We start from the raw sequence: 18,082 nt of genomic DNA on the forward strand, positions 1-18,082 counted from the left end.
GTGGCTGGTCCTTTTTCCGAGTAGGGTCGTCAGCCCTATACCAACTTGCATCTGGTAGTACCAACTGGCACAGTGTTTCCGAATTTAGACGTGCCAGACTCACCTTGATCATTCTTCATCTATAGTATTCCTTTGAAAAAGAAATCCTAGCAACTACGTTGAGGCGGAAATAAAATTTGTTAACAGAACTATTGTTGATGATTCAACGGGAGTTTCCCAGGTTGTGCGCTCCATTGTTAATATTAATCCATGGTTTCGCCCTGATCCCAATATCAATTCTATGTTAGGACTTGGTGTTTATCTTGAATCTCAAATTAAAAAACAGTATTTCCACTTGAAATAATTTATTTGTGAATTCCAACAATATTATTTTCATTTTTTAGGCGGCTATAATTACGTTTTCATCTATAACTTTTTTGTTTTTGTAGATTTTTGTATTGTTTTCATTTTTTTTAACCAGAAAAAATATTCTGCATTCGTTCATATATGTATAGTTTCATCTTTTATCTCATTTTTACTTAATTCGATAATATATATTTAGTTTATCTTCGTTCTTTTTATGTTTTTCTCTCTGATTATCATATTTTCATTAAAAATAAACATATTTTAATTGAGTACTCTATTTTCATAATTACAATATTATTTTCATTTCAATTTTTTGTATAATTCAGTTTATGTAGGTATATATGCATGCATGAATATATTTTAAAGATTTACATTGAAAAACTGTATTAGAGAGGAAATGAGTGTATCACCAAAGTTAACATGGGCGAGTGATGGGTTGTAACGTAACTGAAAATTTAGTCTAAGAGAAAGAAAGCCGTTACAGTTCAAACTATAGAAATTTGTCCATTGCTTTTATGAAACCTACTTTATTAATTTCCTCAATATTGTTTTACATACATCCTTCGCTACGACCCTTAAGAAATGCTTGATTAACAGAAATTAAAGGAAATTTATCCTGGAAAGCATACATAAAAATAAAAAGCATTCATTGGAAATAAAAATATACTTTGTTTTACAATTTATATCTCAATTTGATTATTTACACTATCCTTTTTGTGTTTTATTTCTATATCATACTCGTTAGCATAGTCGCGACTAAATTTTTGCAGTGAAAACATTTTTATGTGTTGAATGCAATCACATTTTTTCAGTACAACAAAGAAAGTATCCAGAATTAACTCGGTAAACAACGTAAACAACACAGTTGAGCACTTCATACTTGAGACGTAGAAAACATTTTTTGTTGTAATGAAAAAAGATGAGATCATCCCCTTTTATCGTTCTACCGACATTGCTATCGATATCATCATTCAATGTTGCTCTTTTCATTCGTTTCCGTAAACAGTGGAATGGTTCATCGAATTTTGATTTTATATATACATTATTTGTTTTTTGTGTACAATATTTCTTTCTAAATAAAAAATGAAAGAATAATATACGAAAATCACAATTTTATTTACCGCTTTCTGGGGAATTATGAAGCTTTTGAACAAATCGACATTTGCTTTCCACAGAGGAGGAGAAACAGCCGACGGTTTTCTAGTTGACAATTTTATTTAATAAAAAAATCTTGAATAAATTCAGACCCAGAAATTCGTGCTTTCATTCGCATAAATATCTGATTATGGCGATAACAGCCATTTTAAATAAATTTCGGTGCGTGGAAGAATAGAAACTGTGAATTGAATAAAATTCAGTTCTCCTGCTTATATCCCACGAAATCCGGCTTTGAATATATTGTAATACTTAAATAAACACATTTTTAATGATTTCGAATCAAATTTGCCATATTTCTCCTCGGCATACGTGCAAATCATCAATTTGTTTCATTTAATACTAATTTTTTTATATTCTCGTAACTTTGTGAATGCCATTTATACTCTCAAGATTCAATGAGAAACGAAACTGTTTAAGCGCACACTAGAGTGTTTTAACAATTCAGATTATATTCCCTCTACACATTCTTCTTTTCTTCTCGTTTATTAACAATATGGTTGCAGTTATGCGCAATAAGAACATCTTATTTTATATTTCTTTTAGGAATTACTATTCTCGCCCGATTCAAACGTTCGTATGTAAGCAGTTAATATTGTTTCTAAAATATATTCCTTCTATTTGTTGTCCACTACGACCTCCTTCGATTTGTATTCATTTCAGTTATTGTGGTTGTTGTTTCCTTCGTAACTCCTAAATTACTTTATCTCGTACTACTATCTTTTTCGCTCAATTCAATAATTATTATAATTTGCATTTATTTGTAACTCAAAACTTGCGATATATTTTTCGAATACAATTACTATTCATACTCAAACGAAACTTCAAAAATCATCTTGCATTCAAAGTTTACATCTAAAAGTTTTCTTCTTGATTTTCATATAATATTTACTTTAATCTGTAACGTACTTTTATCTTTATCTTTCTTCTCCCTAAACTTGTATATAGTATCTTCTCTTTTTGCATTTTTTTCATTTTATTTGTAAATTTGAATAACACATTTAATAAAAATTATATTTATTGAGTAGAGAATTATTTATAATGCTCCGAAAGGATCTAATTGAACGGTCTTGTTTCCGTTTTGGGAAGGATTCGGTTGCGCAGCAGTTTGTTGCGGCATCATCATTGGATTCGCCACCATGGCGGGCATTGGTTGGGCACCCATCGCCATCATATTTGGTGCCATCATTGGTACGGCACCTGGTGCCATGGGTTGTGCAGCGCCCATCATGGGTTGCATTTGTGGAATTCCTTGCTGCGTGGAGAATTAAGGGAAATCATTAAATTTCAATTTATATACTAGAAGTCTGCTCGAAAAATTGAATAATTTGATCAACGAAGCAGTTATTTGAATAGTTTAACAAAATGTTAGTGTTTTATTTTGATAGGGCAATGATCGCAGGGGACAAAGCGTTTGTACAACACAGAAAAAACTTCACAACAAAGATTGGTGCAACCAACAGTTCTAAGGTTAGGCACAGAGACTTATTACAAAAACTTCCCTTATACCATATTTTACAAGTACCTGCTGAAAAGTTATGCATACTCGTATATGATTCAGTCAATATAAAATCCAATGTGGACATGCTGTGGGGCAACTGGGTTAACAACATTCGAAATTTATATGACGCCGCCGGCACTCTCCATGACTTATTCGAACTCGCCACGCCACAGAGTGGATACCTCGCTTTGGCGTCCCTGCAGTGGCCAGGGGATGCAATTTGAGTCCACCCTTTTCTCGGAGTTAGGCAAACTCCTGGGTTGCAAACGCCAGCGGACTACGGCATACCACCGCCATCCAATGGGATGCTGGAACGGTGGCATCATACGATGAAAGTCGCCATTATGGCACCCGACGACCCGTCTTGGACTCAGGTGTTGCCTCCCGTCCTACTCGGCCTACGAACAATCCGCCGAAAGGAATTTGCTGCCAGCCCCGCGGAGTTGGTATACGGGGAGAACCCAAGGCTCCCAAGTGATGCGATCTTCGACAAGAGATCGGGTCTCACAGAGTCGGGATTGCTGCTTCTGCTGAGGGACAATTTTCGACGCATCAAAGCCACACCTCCCACCCGACACTCGTCCACACCTGTCTGTGCGCCCAAGGAATTGGACACGTGCACACACGTCCTGGTCAGGTCCGATGCCGTCCGGAAGCCGCTGCAGTCTCCATATGTGTTCTCCATATGTGTTTTCAAAATTTTATTTCGAATGTTGTTAATGCGAGCGGATAGATGACGCCGCCTGCACTCTCCGTAACTTATTCGAACTCGCCACGAGAGGGGAAAGCCAGCGATGAAAAAGTTCCGTTGGTTGGAAGCCAAGGGACCACATGGAAAATCAACCGATCTCTTCTGCTCCAACCGTCATTGAAAACACACGTAGTTCGGTGGTTACAATTTAGTAAAAATAAAGTACAGTTTTTGATCTTCTGACTGGCTCTCGTGGATTTCTTCGGTACGATGCGAGAATGTGATTTTCTATTTGGTCACATCGGCCAATGCCAATTCGACATAGAGCAGCATAAACTATTACTTCAGCGACGCTGCCAAGAATTACATCGACGTGGGTGCCGGCGTCCTGCTCAATCATTCCGATAAGGAAATCAAGGTGAAATGTGGGACGCGGGGTTAGAATTCAATAACAGCTAAAACCAAAAGTGGCAATTCGCCTCCGCAAGAGTGGTGCGGCGGAACTTCGGAAATATTTATGGAAACATAAAAATGCTATGGTTTGATACAGACTAATATGAGTTCCCAAACAAAAAACTTATGAATCAAATTCTTCGACCATTCGTTCGATTTATGGTTAAGGGCTGCTCCAGAAGATATTGTCAATGATATTGGGAGGCGGAATAAATAACAGGCGTTTTTAGACATGCGAAAATAATTTTATTTAAACAGCATTAGCTAAAATATTTTCCATTGGCTCCGATGACCTTTTGCCATCTTCCGGGCGAAAGATGGATCCCTCTGTGAAAGAATTCCTAGTTTCTTAAGCGATCCACTAGTCGAGTACTGGTTTTGTAAACCGCTTTATATCGATCGGAACAAATGATGGTCCGAGGATGCAATGTCCGGAGAGTAAAGCAGATGAGGCAAAACTTCGAATCCAAACAACTCTAATGTTTCTTTTACGATTTTCGCAGCATGAGGTCTAGTATTGTTGTGAAGCGAAATCATGTTCGTGTGCCTTCCGGCCCATTCAGGTCGCTTATCATGCAAACCTCGACTTAAAACGATCATTTGCTCTCGATATCGTTCAGCTGTTACAGTTTCATTCGGTTGCAGCAGCTCGTAATACAGAACACCTTGTTGATTCCACCAGATACACAACATAAGCTTCTTGCCGTGAATGTCTTCCTCTGTTGTCGATGTTGTGGATTGTCATAGTGCATCCATTTTTCATCACCAGTAATTACTCCATCCAATTGACTTCTTTTTGTGTCTTTCAAGAAGCAGTTCACAAGTGACTAGTCGCCCTCCTTGCTATCTTTCGGTCAACTGGTGTCATACCCAATTTCCTTCTTTTTCGATGAAAGTTTGTGTACACGATTTTCAGCTGTCGTTGAATCACCACTTAGCGCTTCTGATAATTCCTGCAGAAGTACACGGATCTTCTTCCACTAACGCTTTCAGTTTCTAACAAAGTTATAATAGGTCAAAGTTGTCGCTTCTTTGCAAATTCAAAATTGAATGTCGATATCACCCGAAAGTGGATATTCATCATTCATGCATACATCACGTGCTACATACAGGGTGCGGCAGCATAACTGCCTTTTTTAAAATGCGCGCCACTCAGTTAGTTGATGTCATAGCGGAGCGCTAGTGGTCTCGTTCAAGAGGGGATACTGTAAAGTTTTGTCCCGACACGGTTCAGTCGCCATCATGCGTTGGAATAGTGAGGAGCGTGCCTTTGTCGTTGAGGTTTACTTTTCAAGCGGATGTTCGGTTATTGCAACACAGCGTGCATTTCGGAATCGCTTTAATTTAGCCCCGTTGGCTCCCGTCCCAGACCGCAAATCAATTGTTACATGGGTCACTACATTCAGACAAACTGCAAGTGCGACAAAAGGAAGAACTGGAGTCCCTCGGCCCGTTAGATCACCTGAGAACATTGAAGCAGTGAGAGCGTCAATGTTGCGCTCGCCACGGCGTTCTGTGCGCAAACACGCATCTGCCCTTGGACTATCCGATCGTTCTGTGAGAAGAATTCTTCGTGATGATCTTCATTTTCATCCCTATAAGATGGCGATAGTGCAGGAACTTTCAGAACGTGACTTCAATTCTCGGATGAACGCGTGTGAGCTTCTTCTTGATGTCTTTCCCGAGGGTGCTATTGTTTTTTTTAGCGATGAAGCCCATTTTCATTTGTGTGGGTCGGTTAACAAACAAAACATGCGCTACTGGGCTGACACCAACCCTCGAGAATTGCATCAAAAGCCTTTGCATTCACTCAAAGTCACAGTGTGGTGTGCAATTTCCTCAGCTGGAATTATTGGTCCCTGGTTTTTTGAAGAAAATCAGGTTACAGTGACAGTGAATTCGGACCGGTATGTAAACATGCTATAGAATTTTTTTTCCCACGACTAGAAAATTTGGATTTGGGGGACACTTGGTTCCAACAAGACGGTGCAACAGCACACACTTCAAGAGCATCGATGGCTCTTTTGAGGAAACACTTTCCAGAGCGCCTTATCTCAATTAGAGGCGATTTGGAATGGCCGGTACGCTCTCCCGATCTGTCCCCTTGTGATTTTTTTCTATGGGGTTTTTTGAAATCCCGTGTTTATGTGAACTGTCCAAGAACCCTACAAGATTTGAAGACCAACATCCAAGAAGAAATTGCCAACATAACACCTGCTATGCTAACAAGAGTCATGACAAACGCCAGAAATCGGTTTACGCAATGTATGGAGAATGGGGGACGTCACCTAACAGATTTGATCTTCAAAACAATGTAAATAAAAACTTTAGACATGTACCTACATTATAAAAAATAAATAAATATTTTCCCATGCATACAATAGTTTTTATTGAGTTTTGAAAAAAGGAAGTTATGCTGCCGCACCCTGTACTAAAGGGACAAATGTGCACACACATATCTTAAGTGTCCAGCTTCCGATTTCCCGACTTTCCCTCTTTAATATGTAAATCGGATGCTCCTGCCTTGACCACTTCAACATCCTACGGATCATTTTGGAACAGCGCATGGAATTTAGATCTTCGTTGGACCTGCTCTTCATCGATTTCGAGAAAACTTTCGATAGCGTGAACAGGAAGTGAATCTGAAGGGGCATTCCGGAGAAACTAGTAACCATTATCATTTCGTTTTATTATCGATGACGTTCTCCATGCTATCTTGTCCGGATGGTGGTCCTCCACTTCCATTCAATGAATTGTGACATCTTCCATCAAACCGCTCAACTACGCTGATAACATCTGTTTGTTCTCTCACCAGGTCGTAGACCTTAGCTTAAATGACTCTGGATTTGGAAGAGAGGCAAATAGTGTTGAAGATAAATACCAACAAAACCAAGGTTCCCAGTCTGACTGGTCACTGCATTTTTCAATCTACATTATTGGGCAGAACCTCGAAGGTGTTGCTAAATTTGTATACTTAGGAACCGCAGTTTCTGCTGGCAGTGCCACCGAACTGGATGTCGGTAGACACATTAACAGTGCTAGATGCGCTTCCGCTGCTCTGCCTAGAATGTGAAAATGGCAACACCAAATTCAAATTAAGACTGTTCTGTGCCAATGTTCTTTTCGTGTTGCTATATGGAAGCCTTCGTCAACACCTGTCGACATATCAGCGGAGTAGCATATAGGACAATCTCCTGTCAACGATGCGATCGGAAGGGGATAGGTTACACATTAAGGAAGAGCAGTGGAATTAACTGTCCCAAGATGGCCGACGAGTGGGTCGTCCCAAGAGCACTTGGCGCAGAACAGTAGAGGAGGAATGCGGGCGTCTCGGGAACATCATCATCATCAACGGCGCAACAACCGGTATCCGGTCTAGGCCTGCCTTAATAAGGAACTCCAGACATCCCGGTTTTGCGCCGAGGTCCACCAATTCGATATCCCTAAAAGCTGTCTGGCGTCCTGGCCCACGCCATCGCTCCATCTTAGGCAGGGTCTGCCTCGTCTTCTTTTCCTACCATAGATATTGCCCTTATAGACTTTCCGGGCGGGATCATCTTCATCCATACGGATTAAGTGACCCGCCCACCGTAACCTATTGAGCCGGATTTTATCCACAACCGGACGGTCATGGTATCGCTCATAGATTTCGTCATTGTGTAGGCTACGGAATCGTCCATCCTCATGTAGGGGGCCAAAAATTCTTCGGAGGATTCTTCTCTCGAACGCGGCCAAGAGTTCGCAATTTTTCTTGCTAAGAACCCAAGTTTCCGAGGAATACATGAGGACTGGCAAGATCATAGTCTTGTACAGTAAGAGCTTTGACCCTATGGTGAGACGTTTCGAGCGGAACAGTCTTTGTAAGCTGAAGTAGGCTCTGTTGGCTGACAACAACCGTGCGCGGATTTCATCATCGTAGTTGTTATCGGTTGTGATTTTCGACCCTAGATAGGAGAAATTGTCAACGGTCTCAAAGTTATATTCCCCTATCCTTATTCTTGTTCGTGCTTGTGTTTGACCAGTGCGGTTTGATGTTGTTGGTTGATTCGTCTTCGGTGCTGACGTTGCCACCATGTATTTTGTCTTGCCTTCATTGATGTGCAGCCCAAGATCTCGCGCCGCCTGCTCGATCTGGATGAAGGCAGTTTGAACGTCTCGGGTGGTTCTTCCCATGATGTCGATATCGTCAGCATAGGCCAGTAGTTGGGTGGACTTGAAGAGGATCGTACCTCTTACATTCACCTCAGCATCACGGATCACCTTCTCGAGGGCCAGGTTAAAGAGGACGCAGTCTCGGGAACATGGAAGATTGAAAAGATTGGTCGTGTTATCCATACGCTATACCCTAGCAAGAGGTAAATAGCAACCATATAAATAACTTTCAGTACTAACAGCAACGCGCTCAGAAACTGAGTCTTTTTTGTGATTGAGTTCTGAAATTACCTTGTATGTTGGGATTTGCGTGTATCTCAAAAAAGTATCATAAAAATACCCAAATTTCCACCAATTTCAACATAGCACATCGAACCCAAAATTAAGGTCCCCAATCTGCAGACTTCCAAAGAGTTCATGCTCACTTTCTCTGCAGTGCGAAAACTTATTGCGGGAACGTGCTAGCTGGAAAATGAAGCATCTATGTCTGCACTTTTGGCCTCAATTTACAACTTATCACAGTCCAGATCCACATCAAGGAATATTCTAGCTCATTAACTAAACAAAGAACATCTTGCGTGCACAACACAGCGATTTGTGTATGGTCCCGTATCAGCTCACACATCAAAGGAATTTTTGAACTAACTACGGAGAGCCCCACAAAATGAGGGTCATTCGATTTTTTTTTCTTAAAAAGTCAGAAAAAAGGGGGAGTTGAAACAAGAGCTGTGTTGAAAGTCCTTACCTAATTAGCTGAATATGGTAAACCTGAGCTTATCATCACTGGCGAAAATTGTACTGTTGATGGCAAGTACTACGATACAAAATATTGCAAGAATCGATACCAATATCTTAAAAGAATACATATCTCCCGTTTTTATGCAAGATGAGGCTCACTGCCAAAGTCAGTATAGCGAAGACGGAAAAATATTTTCCAGCAGTTTCGACGGATTTACCAAGCAAATCTATCGATTTTAATCCCATTCAATATTAATGAGCCATATTGTAGGAAGCAGTGTTCAACGAGTGCGAATTGGGTGGAACCAACTTAACAATGAAAATATTTTCAAACTTTGCGATAGTGTTCTAAGATGGGTAACTAATTGCTACGAAATATTACTTAACATGTAAACTTGATAAATAAATTAATGACAATTCAGTAATTTTTATGCCTTTTGAAATATATGAAAAGATAAATGTCTACCCAGCCTCGAGGACGTCAAGCAATCTTTTCTTCACTTACCCTGGGTACATGGTCTCTGTGGCGTAAGGAGAAATGAAATCCCAGATGCCTTGGCAAAAGAGAAATCAATTTCCCCCATACAGGGACCTGAACCAGCGAGTGGCGTGTTATTGCCAAATGCTGCTTTCAGAAACTGGAAGCAATGTTCTCATAAAAACAAGTAACTGAGCCTGGATAACGCTAGAGACGCTAAACTTTTCCTGTCAGAACCAAGCAAGCATACTGTGAAGTAATGTAGGCATTCTAACTAACAATAACTCACTAGCAGAAAATATGTTCAGAATAAAAAATTACAAGATGTGTTCTCTCGTTCTGTTGTGAGGAAATAGAATCTATGGAACATTTTTTATGTGAATGCCGCACCTCATCAGACATCATATTCGTGGATGGATAGAGAAAAAAGAGGATTCGGGAAAAGGAAGATGGATGTTCCTCCAAATCACCAGGTTTCCAAAAAAAACAAAAAAGCGTATCGCCTACTTTGAGCAAGGAGCTCAAAACCTTAGTAAGCGGGAAAATAGTACCGAAAACAATAGCGCCGCCAAGCCAGGCAAGCAGTATGCCCTACGCAGGCATACTAAGAAGGGTGACAGCTGACCGCGATCTCAAAGACTTGGGCGGACATCTACGCAGGGGGATCTCATGATGAAGCTGAAAAAGTCCGAAGAGAGCTAAGCCGATGGCTGACACAGGCAAGTAAAAATTTAGTACAGTGCAGCATGAGATCGCTATACAGTGCAAGGACCTAGACGAGGCCGCTTCTAAGGCAAAAAACTGCACTACTTTAGCAGAGCAGTTTAAACTGGACGACTTGAAGGATGCATCCATAATACGCCAGAGAAAGGCGTATGGAGGCACATAGACGACGACAATCCGCCTATCAGCAGAGGAAGCGCCCAAGCTGCTGGATATCGAGAAGGCACGTACGAGATGGATAATCTATCGCCTTAGAGACCAAATTTCTTTGAATAGATGCTTCAAGCGAAGAGATGCGCAAGTGCGGTCGATCCTTCTGACCGATGCAGATGATGTGGGGAAACGGGTCAAATTGCCCAGGAATGTAACAAGAAACCCAAACACATGTTGTCCGATGAAAATGGACAGCGGGTATATTCCCGGAAGCGGCAAGTATCCTGAGTTCAAAAAAACGCTATATGCAGTGGGAAAATGAGGTTGATCCAAATTAAAATCCATAACTGCAGGGTCGCTCATGACCTGAAGGCCAATCCTACAGGTGGAGTACGCAGGAACCAAGCCATACAGTAATGTACGAGGCAGCCTACAAGTGGGTTCGTATGACTAAAAATTGCATATATGTCTACAGTTGCTACACTCTTCCAAGCCTGACGTTAACTGAATTCGAGGACATGTTGGACCAAATTCCATCGCCGGTGATTTCAATGTATACGCCGCAGAATGGGAAAGTTGACTGGCGAATAAAAGAGAGCGTTGTGTCTTGAAGGCTTCCTTACGGTTAGACATCATATTGGCTAACGATGGTCAGGTTAATACTTACCGGAAAGGAGGACCGGTCTCGATTGTGCGTATAACTTTTGTTTGTCCTTGACAGTTTGAGATATGTTCAAGAACTTCAGTGAACACTACATTCACAGTGATCGCCAGATAATCGGCCAGAACAAGCCAAGAAAGAAGAGAACGTCAGGTCGGTCTGCGAAAGCAATTGGTAAGCAAACATTCATAGGTAGTTGTTTAGGATATGCGGGATCCTAAGTCCACATCCACTTGATGGTGGACCGGACTAAATGAGGGGCAACTTACTCCCACGTTTTTTAGTCCATGGATCCCTAGTTTGGAGCATAGCACCACAAGCATTAAAAATCAAAAAATCAAAAAATGACTAACGGTTTCGTCCAAGGCAGAGGCAACTCATCAGACGCTGCCTCACCTCTGCCCTGGGAGTAGCGTGACTTAATTCACAACCTTGTCCTGTTTTTGCGATGATAAAAGGGAGCGTTTTTCTACCTGTTGGCACTTTCGGTCATGCTGCTCCCAGGGCAGAGGTGAGGCAGCGTCTGATGAGTTGCCTCTGCCTTGGACGAAACCGTCAGTCATTTTTTGATTTTTTGAAACATTCATAGATGTATGGTGGGACCAGGACGCTACACCAGGCACACACACGGAAAGATCCCTCTATATCATGGAGTGTATCGCCACAGCATGCGGCTCATCGATGCCGACACGCTACACTTTCCCCAGCTGAAGGCCCAATTGCTGGTGGAATAGTGAACTGTCAGATATTCAGATCAAAGCTGAGAGCAATGGATAGGATTAACCAGCTGCACAGCGAAGCAAGAGGGACTGCTTCACACAACTCTAGACAGAGGTGAATATAGACCCATGGGGTACCACCTACCGGGCCGTAAGAAAGAACATTCGGTGAGATTAACTATGACCTTGCACAGTTCCTCACGGGATATGGCAGATACCGTATATACTTCTATAGGTTTGAACTGTACATCTCACCCAACTGTCAAAGCTGCGACTTTATTCCGAAGCAGCCGAACATGTCTTCTTCCATTATCTTAGATTCACATAGGAAAGGAAGGATCTAGAGGAGACTTTGGGAGGAATAATAGCACCGGGAAGTCTAATTGGTGAAATGTTTGCGTGCCAGTAGAACTGAAATGCAGTTAACCACACGGTCTAGTGGACTCAGTGCAGACTAAGAGAAGCAGAGGAGGCGAGAATGGCGCAGTTACGAATGCAATCGATAGGCGCAGGGAGAGGCTACGGTGGTTAGAGCGTAAAAGTCCCACTCGCTGGAACATGTGTACCAGTTTCTCTTGAAGATTTTCACTTCCGGGAAAAAGGATAGACAGACAGATGAACAGATAGGAAACTGATTTTAATAAGGTTGTGTTCTCAAAAAATGCTTGGATAGCTCTATTTTTGTGCTGTGTTTTAAATTATAGCGTTCTAAAAAAAATATTTTAAAATATTCTTGTTTATGGTTAACTAACCCGAAAATTCCATAGTCTTCATAGGTTTTCAAATTATTATCCAAGTGTTTTTCAACATAATCACACCAAAATCAACTGACACAAACTATTTGTTTTACTACCTAAATTCAAAATAAAACTTTATGAAAAGCAAATCTACAAAGGCTCAAAGAATGTATTTTTTCTCATCATCAACAACGGAAAAAATTGAAAATAGTTCAGCAATAACAATAATTTCGCTTGTTCGCTGTGCAATATTTTAACAAAAGAAAAACACCACCACCTGAGAGACCAATCATGGAACAAATAACAAAAGTTACAGAAAGGAAATAAACAGGAAAAGTATAATTTAAAAACAAGAAAAATTTAATAAAAACAGAATATATTAAAAGAATTGTAATCTTACCTGCATATACGTAGGTAATACAGGATAAGTAGCGTGTACAAATGGATGATTTAAGGTGCTTGGTGTAGGACTAACAGTCATGCCTTGAGCCTACGCAACCGAAATATAAATTTTCTTTTATAATAAACAAAACCAAAGGAAACAAAATAATAAGAGTAAATCAATTATAACAAATACATATCGTAGGACTCTGATGAATCTCCTATCCAGCGATCAATAGGATCAAATAAATGTCTACAAGTTGAGCCTAATCTTTAATCCAACTATTAGAGTGCAAAATAATATGATGCCATGACGGACGTATATATATAGTAATTACATGAATCTGCTTTGAAATTTCAGAATGAATTTCTACAGCAGATGCCTTACAACAGCAAGTTTCCCATATCCTCGAGAGAAAGAAATCTGCCTCTGGTCTTAAAATATCTTCAAATTCAAAGAATAGGGTCTAAGTCGTGTATATAACGTAAAACATTTAAGTGAATTAGAGAAAATATATTATTTACAAACGTCCAGGCGATCAAATAAAGCATTAATTAGAATTGATTTGAAATTAATATACAATATATTATACAAAATCTTTTTAGAAGGTAAAATTAAAATATGGATGTTACAGGTCAAATAAAAAGAATCGCGAAATAAAACATCCTAGAATGCGTGCTAGTAAAATATTGCCTCAGCTATCGATTTAATTAAAAATTATTTAAGCGTATAATTCAGCTAGTTTCGTAGCTGTGGAAGCACGAAACTGGGAGACAGAAAGTTGCAGATGTTTGCCTTTTTATTTAATTGAATTTCGCCTCAATTAATTCTGTTAATAATTTTTATACTTACCATTGGTCGGTATCCTACCCCGGTCGTAGCCGCCATGGGTTGAGGTGTCCAATTAGCACCAGGTTTCGCGGCATTTTTGGGTGAATTCCATTGCACACCCCTGAAATTAATGAAAATTAATGAAAAGTTTTTCAATAATTTTAAATGATACCGGAAAAAAAAGTTTTGATACAGTTTCATATATAGTTCGTGAAAAAAAACTTTTGCCTACAGTCCTTTTGCGGGAGCTCTTTTCAAAGTGATTCGGATAGTCTCCGCAAAGTATTTGCATACGCACGAAGATCAACTCTGTTATTATTATCATATAGTTTTATCAAATTTTAGTACCATGTGTACAAGCTTAAATTCGTTGTTTCCTCACAGATGGCGTCAGTGAGCGTATCAAGCTGCTATGAGCACGCCATATTTTTTTTAGTACGACATTTGTCAACAATTGTCAGTCCGTATCATCAGCAATTCCATGCAAAAACATATTTTTTCTCTTCCATAATCATGTCCAGTTTTGTTCCCGGAAAAGAGCATTTCCGGGAGCGCTACTCTTTTGCTTAATTTAAAGAAATCAGCCACTGAATCGCATCGAATGCTTGTGGAGGCCTACAGCGACAATGCTCTATCGGAAACAAAATGCCGAGACTGGGTTCATCGGTTCAAAGATGGCGATTTCGACAAAGAACGTGAAAATCGACCCATGAAAGTTAAGGACCACGTAGGCGCTTTTGGGCGAAGACGATACTAAAACCAGAAAATGCTCGCCAAGCAATTAGGTGTTTCTCAACAAGCCGTTTCCATGCGTCAACGTGCAATGGGTAAGGTTCAAAAGATCGGAAAACGGGTGCTGTATGAATTTAACAATAGGCAGATGGAGCGGCGCCAAAACACATGCGAAATCTTACTAGCCAGACACAAAAGAAAGATGTTTTTGCAACGGATTATGGCTGGCGACGAAAAGTAGATTTATTTTGAGAATCCTAAATGAAGAAAATCGTGAGTTGATGGCAGCCAACCAGCGACATCTTCTGCAACACCAAATCGGTTCGGACGGAAGACTATGCTGTGCGTGTGGTGGGATCAGCGGTTTTTTTTCTACTAGAACTGTTGAAACTTGGTGATACTGCCGATGCCCATCGTTATCTCCAGCAACTCATCAAATTGCATCCTGCTCTGAATGAAAAACGGCCAGAATATCAACAAAGACATGAAAATCTGATTTTCCTCCATGTTAATGCTCCGTCGCACACGACGAAAAAAGCTCGAAATCACTTAGAAACGCTCAACTGGGAGATACTACCCCACTCCGCTTATTCAACAGACCTGGCGCCATCCGACCATTATCGATGGGCTACTCACTCGCTGAGCAGCACTTCGATTCTTACGCAGGCGTCTGAAAATGGCTTGATGAGTGGTTTGCCTCGAAAGATCAACAATTTTATCGGGGTTTTATCCATAAATTACCCAAGGGGTGGAAAAAATGTGTGGATAGCAAGGGCCAGTATTCTTAAAAAAATTTTCTTTTGGTTCCTATAAAAAAATGTGTTTTTCTTGAAAAAAAAACAGGGGATTTAAGCTTGTACACCTGGTAAATATTTAAACTTAAAAAGTTTCCCATCAGTATTATACCTTGATGACGGCCTATAAATCCAAAGGCCAATGTTTTAAGAGCTATTAGATTGTTGCAGATAAAATATCGGATTTCACTATGAAGTTAGTTGTGATTTTGATGTGTCAAACTGCCGCCAAATGGCGCTGATGATATTGAATAATAGAGTAGTCAAGGTGTCATTTCAGCTTTAAAGCCGCAACTAAAATGGTCATATCACAATGTCAAAGTTTTAACGAACGTAAATTAGAGAACTAAGTAGGATGACCATACGTGAAGACGAAAGATGGCTAGTCTCTGGACCTATGTAAGCCAGCTGCCACTCCTTGTATATGTAGTAGTTTTGTGTTTGTCAAAAGTGGTACTATCGTTGTAATGTGTGTAGTTAGATGATGATTTTGGTGTACAGGACGATTCATTATACTTCGTTTGGATGCGAGTAGTGTGATGTTGATAAGGTGAAAAACAGCACAATTAAATAGGTATTTGTATGGTCAGCGGGTTTATGAGGGGATGGATGTGAATTATGTTGCTGGACACTAGTGAGATGTACTCACAACGAGAATATAAGAGGCTCGTAAAACGTTCGAAACGAGACTCTTTTCGAACATACTGCAAGGAACTGGAAGCTGAAAGGGAGACTTCCAGGCTGTGCAGAGTCCTTAATAAGGATGAGTCTGCCAGGATGTAGAGGTAAAGATGAAACAAGCTTTCACAGCTTATGAGTTTTGTAGGCGAAACTTTGCCTCGATATGGGGACTTAGGCCTCAGGTAGTAATGTGGATATAGGTATGTTGCTACCATTAAGCCGCTGTTCGCTTATGCATCCGTAGTGTGGTGAGTTAAGGTAAAACAAGAGTTTTCACTGTAAACTAGCCACATGCAAAGAACTGTGTACCTGGCGGTAAACGGCACAGTTTTAAACGTATTACTCAATTTGCAGCTCATGGATTTATTTATTCAGAGCACTGCAATGAGAGCAGTTCATAGACTATTTCGATTAGATCTATGGGGAGACAATGGGGGGCGCAGAGCATTGGAAGAGTTTTTATTAGAACTGAATCCAATTTTCGCAATGCCTTCTGATTTCCGGATCCCTATACATCTGTTTGGTAGAAGATATGAAGTTATCTTGAAACGTAGAGCAAACTGGGACGAACCAAAAGAATGCATGTTAGGATATACTGACGTCTTCTACAGCGATGGCTCAGGGGCAGTGCAGGGTTCTGGAGCCGGTGTCTTCCTCCCGAATAAAAGCGAGAATTGGACTCTTCCCTCAGGACAATATACAACGCTCTTTCAAGTTACAGTGTTGCGATCCTAAAGGCGGCAACCTGGACCATTGACGAGCAGTTTAAGGGCAGGCACATCGCAATCTGAAGCGATAGGCAAGCTGCATTGAGGGCGTTGAGAAGTCCTTTGATCACTTCAAAAGTCGTTCAGGAATGTAAAAAATTGTTTCTAAATTCAAACTACTCTGGGTACCCGGTTGAATTGTTGAATCTTTTCAGGAAAATTGAAGCAGGTAGGTTGTGTTTGCTCAGATTATCGAGGACGATATGCTCGTAAATCCCCACTGATTATAAATAGATACAATTCTAGAAAATGCGTGAATATGCTCTGCGCAGACTATCCGAATTTTTGTGAGATTTTGAAAGTAATATCCTTCGTGCAGTGCTAAAAACCCATTCGGGTTCTGCGTGGGATTGAGAAAACTGGGAATGACTTAAATTTAAGAAACAGATAAAAACATGAGGATTACTTACTTGCCAGTCGATGACTTATTTATATTTAAATTATCTACAAGCGACGCTAGTGAACTATCCAAATCTCCGGTTAATATTTTTCCAGTACTGGCGGCGCTCTGTTGTGTTTGCTGTTGCATCTGTTGTTGCTGCTGAATGCTACCTGAAGCAAGAACATTCCCAGTTTGAATTGTGGAACCGGTGGTAGTGCCGGCTCCTGCTGTTGCCGGTTTCAAAACATCACCCAATGCATCAAAGCCTTTTTGTTTTTACATTATGATTTCATATTTTGTTTGTTTTTCAGAAGCAGTAGTAGATACATAGTAGTATGATGACCACGCATGTTATGAGTGTTTGTGGATATTTGTGCGATTTACAGTAAATATACAATAATACAAATAATCAAAATAAAATACACCACAAATGTACGTGTGTTCGTGAATAACATATACATGGAAATAAAATTAGTGACAATATATTTTCAAGCCCGTTGTATTGTTGTTTCCATTAAATTCAATAATTATATCAAGTGTTTAATTTAGACCAAAATTTCCCCGATTAGTTCACCAAGATGATGTCGTTTTGTTAGTTGAAGTACCCATCCGTAATGTTGAATTGTCGCAAATAGATTTTGGAAAATTTGCATAAAGAAAATATAAAAAAATATCCCAGTTAGTCAGGTAGCGATAAATATTTCATAATACTTAGCATAAAATTTATTTAAAATAGAATTAACATTATCATGCATTGAAATGAGTGCAGTTCATTGTGAGTAAGCAGAAATATTAATAAAAAGACAAAAACAACATGCCAACTACAAATGAGATTTGTAGAATTTCCCTGTGGTAGAGAGCCTTAACAAAAAGATATTTGTTGTTCGGGAAATGTATAATTTTGTAAAGTATTTAATTTAAAAAAATTAAGCGTATGACATTCACAATATTGTAAAGGTGTGCTCAAATTATTCTCTCAGAAATTATTTGAGTATAACTGACTCATC

At 39.9% G+C, this 18,082-nt stretch overlaps 1 protein-coding gene across 18 annotated transcripts in view; it reads right to left on the minus strand.

Moving 5' to 3' along the window:
- Positions 1–327: 327 nt before the first annotated feature.
- Positions 328–18,082, minus strand: part of LOC119660510 (phosphatidylinositol-binding clathrin assembly protein LAP) — a 134,170-nt gene continuing 116,415 nt past the window's right edge. For 15 of the 18 annotated variants that reach the window (XM_038069110.1, XM_038069113.1, XM_038069114.1 and 12 more), the window contains 4 exons: positions 17,104–17,341; positions 13,741–13,840; positions 12,907–12,996; positions 328–2,755 (listed from right to left, as the gene is read on the minus strand). In XM_038069110.1, coding sequence (XP_037925038.1) covers positions 2,537–2,755; positions 12,907–12,996; positions 13,741–13,840; positions 17,104–17,341 — 647 coding nt within the window. In that variant the 3' untranslated portion in view covers positions 328–2,536. The remainder of the gene's footprint in view (positions 2,756–12,906; positions 12,997–13,740; positions 13,841–17,103; positions 17,342–18,082) is intronic. The other 3 variants (XM_038069123.1, XM_038069121.1, XM_038069115.1) reach the window with 2 other exon arrangements.

This window comes from Hermetia illucens, chromosome 6 (genome assembly GCF_905115235.1).
Source record: "Hermetia illucens chromosome 6, iHerIll2.2.curated.20191125, whole genome shotgun sequence".
Lineage (NCBI taxonomy): Eukaryota > Metazoa > Arthropoda > Insecta > Diptera > Stratiomyidae > Hermetia > Hermetia illucens.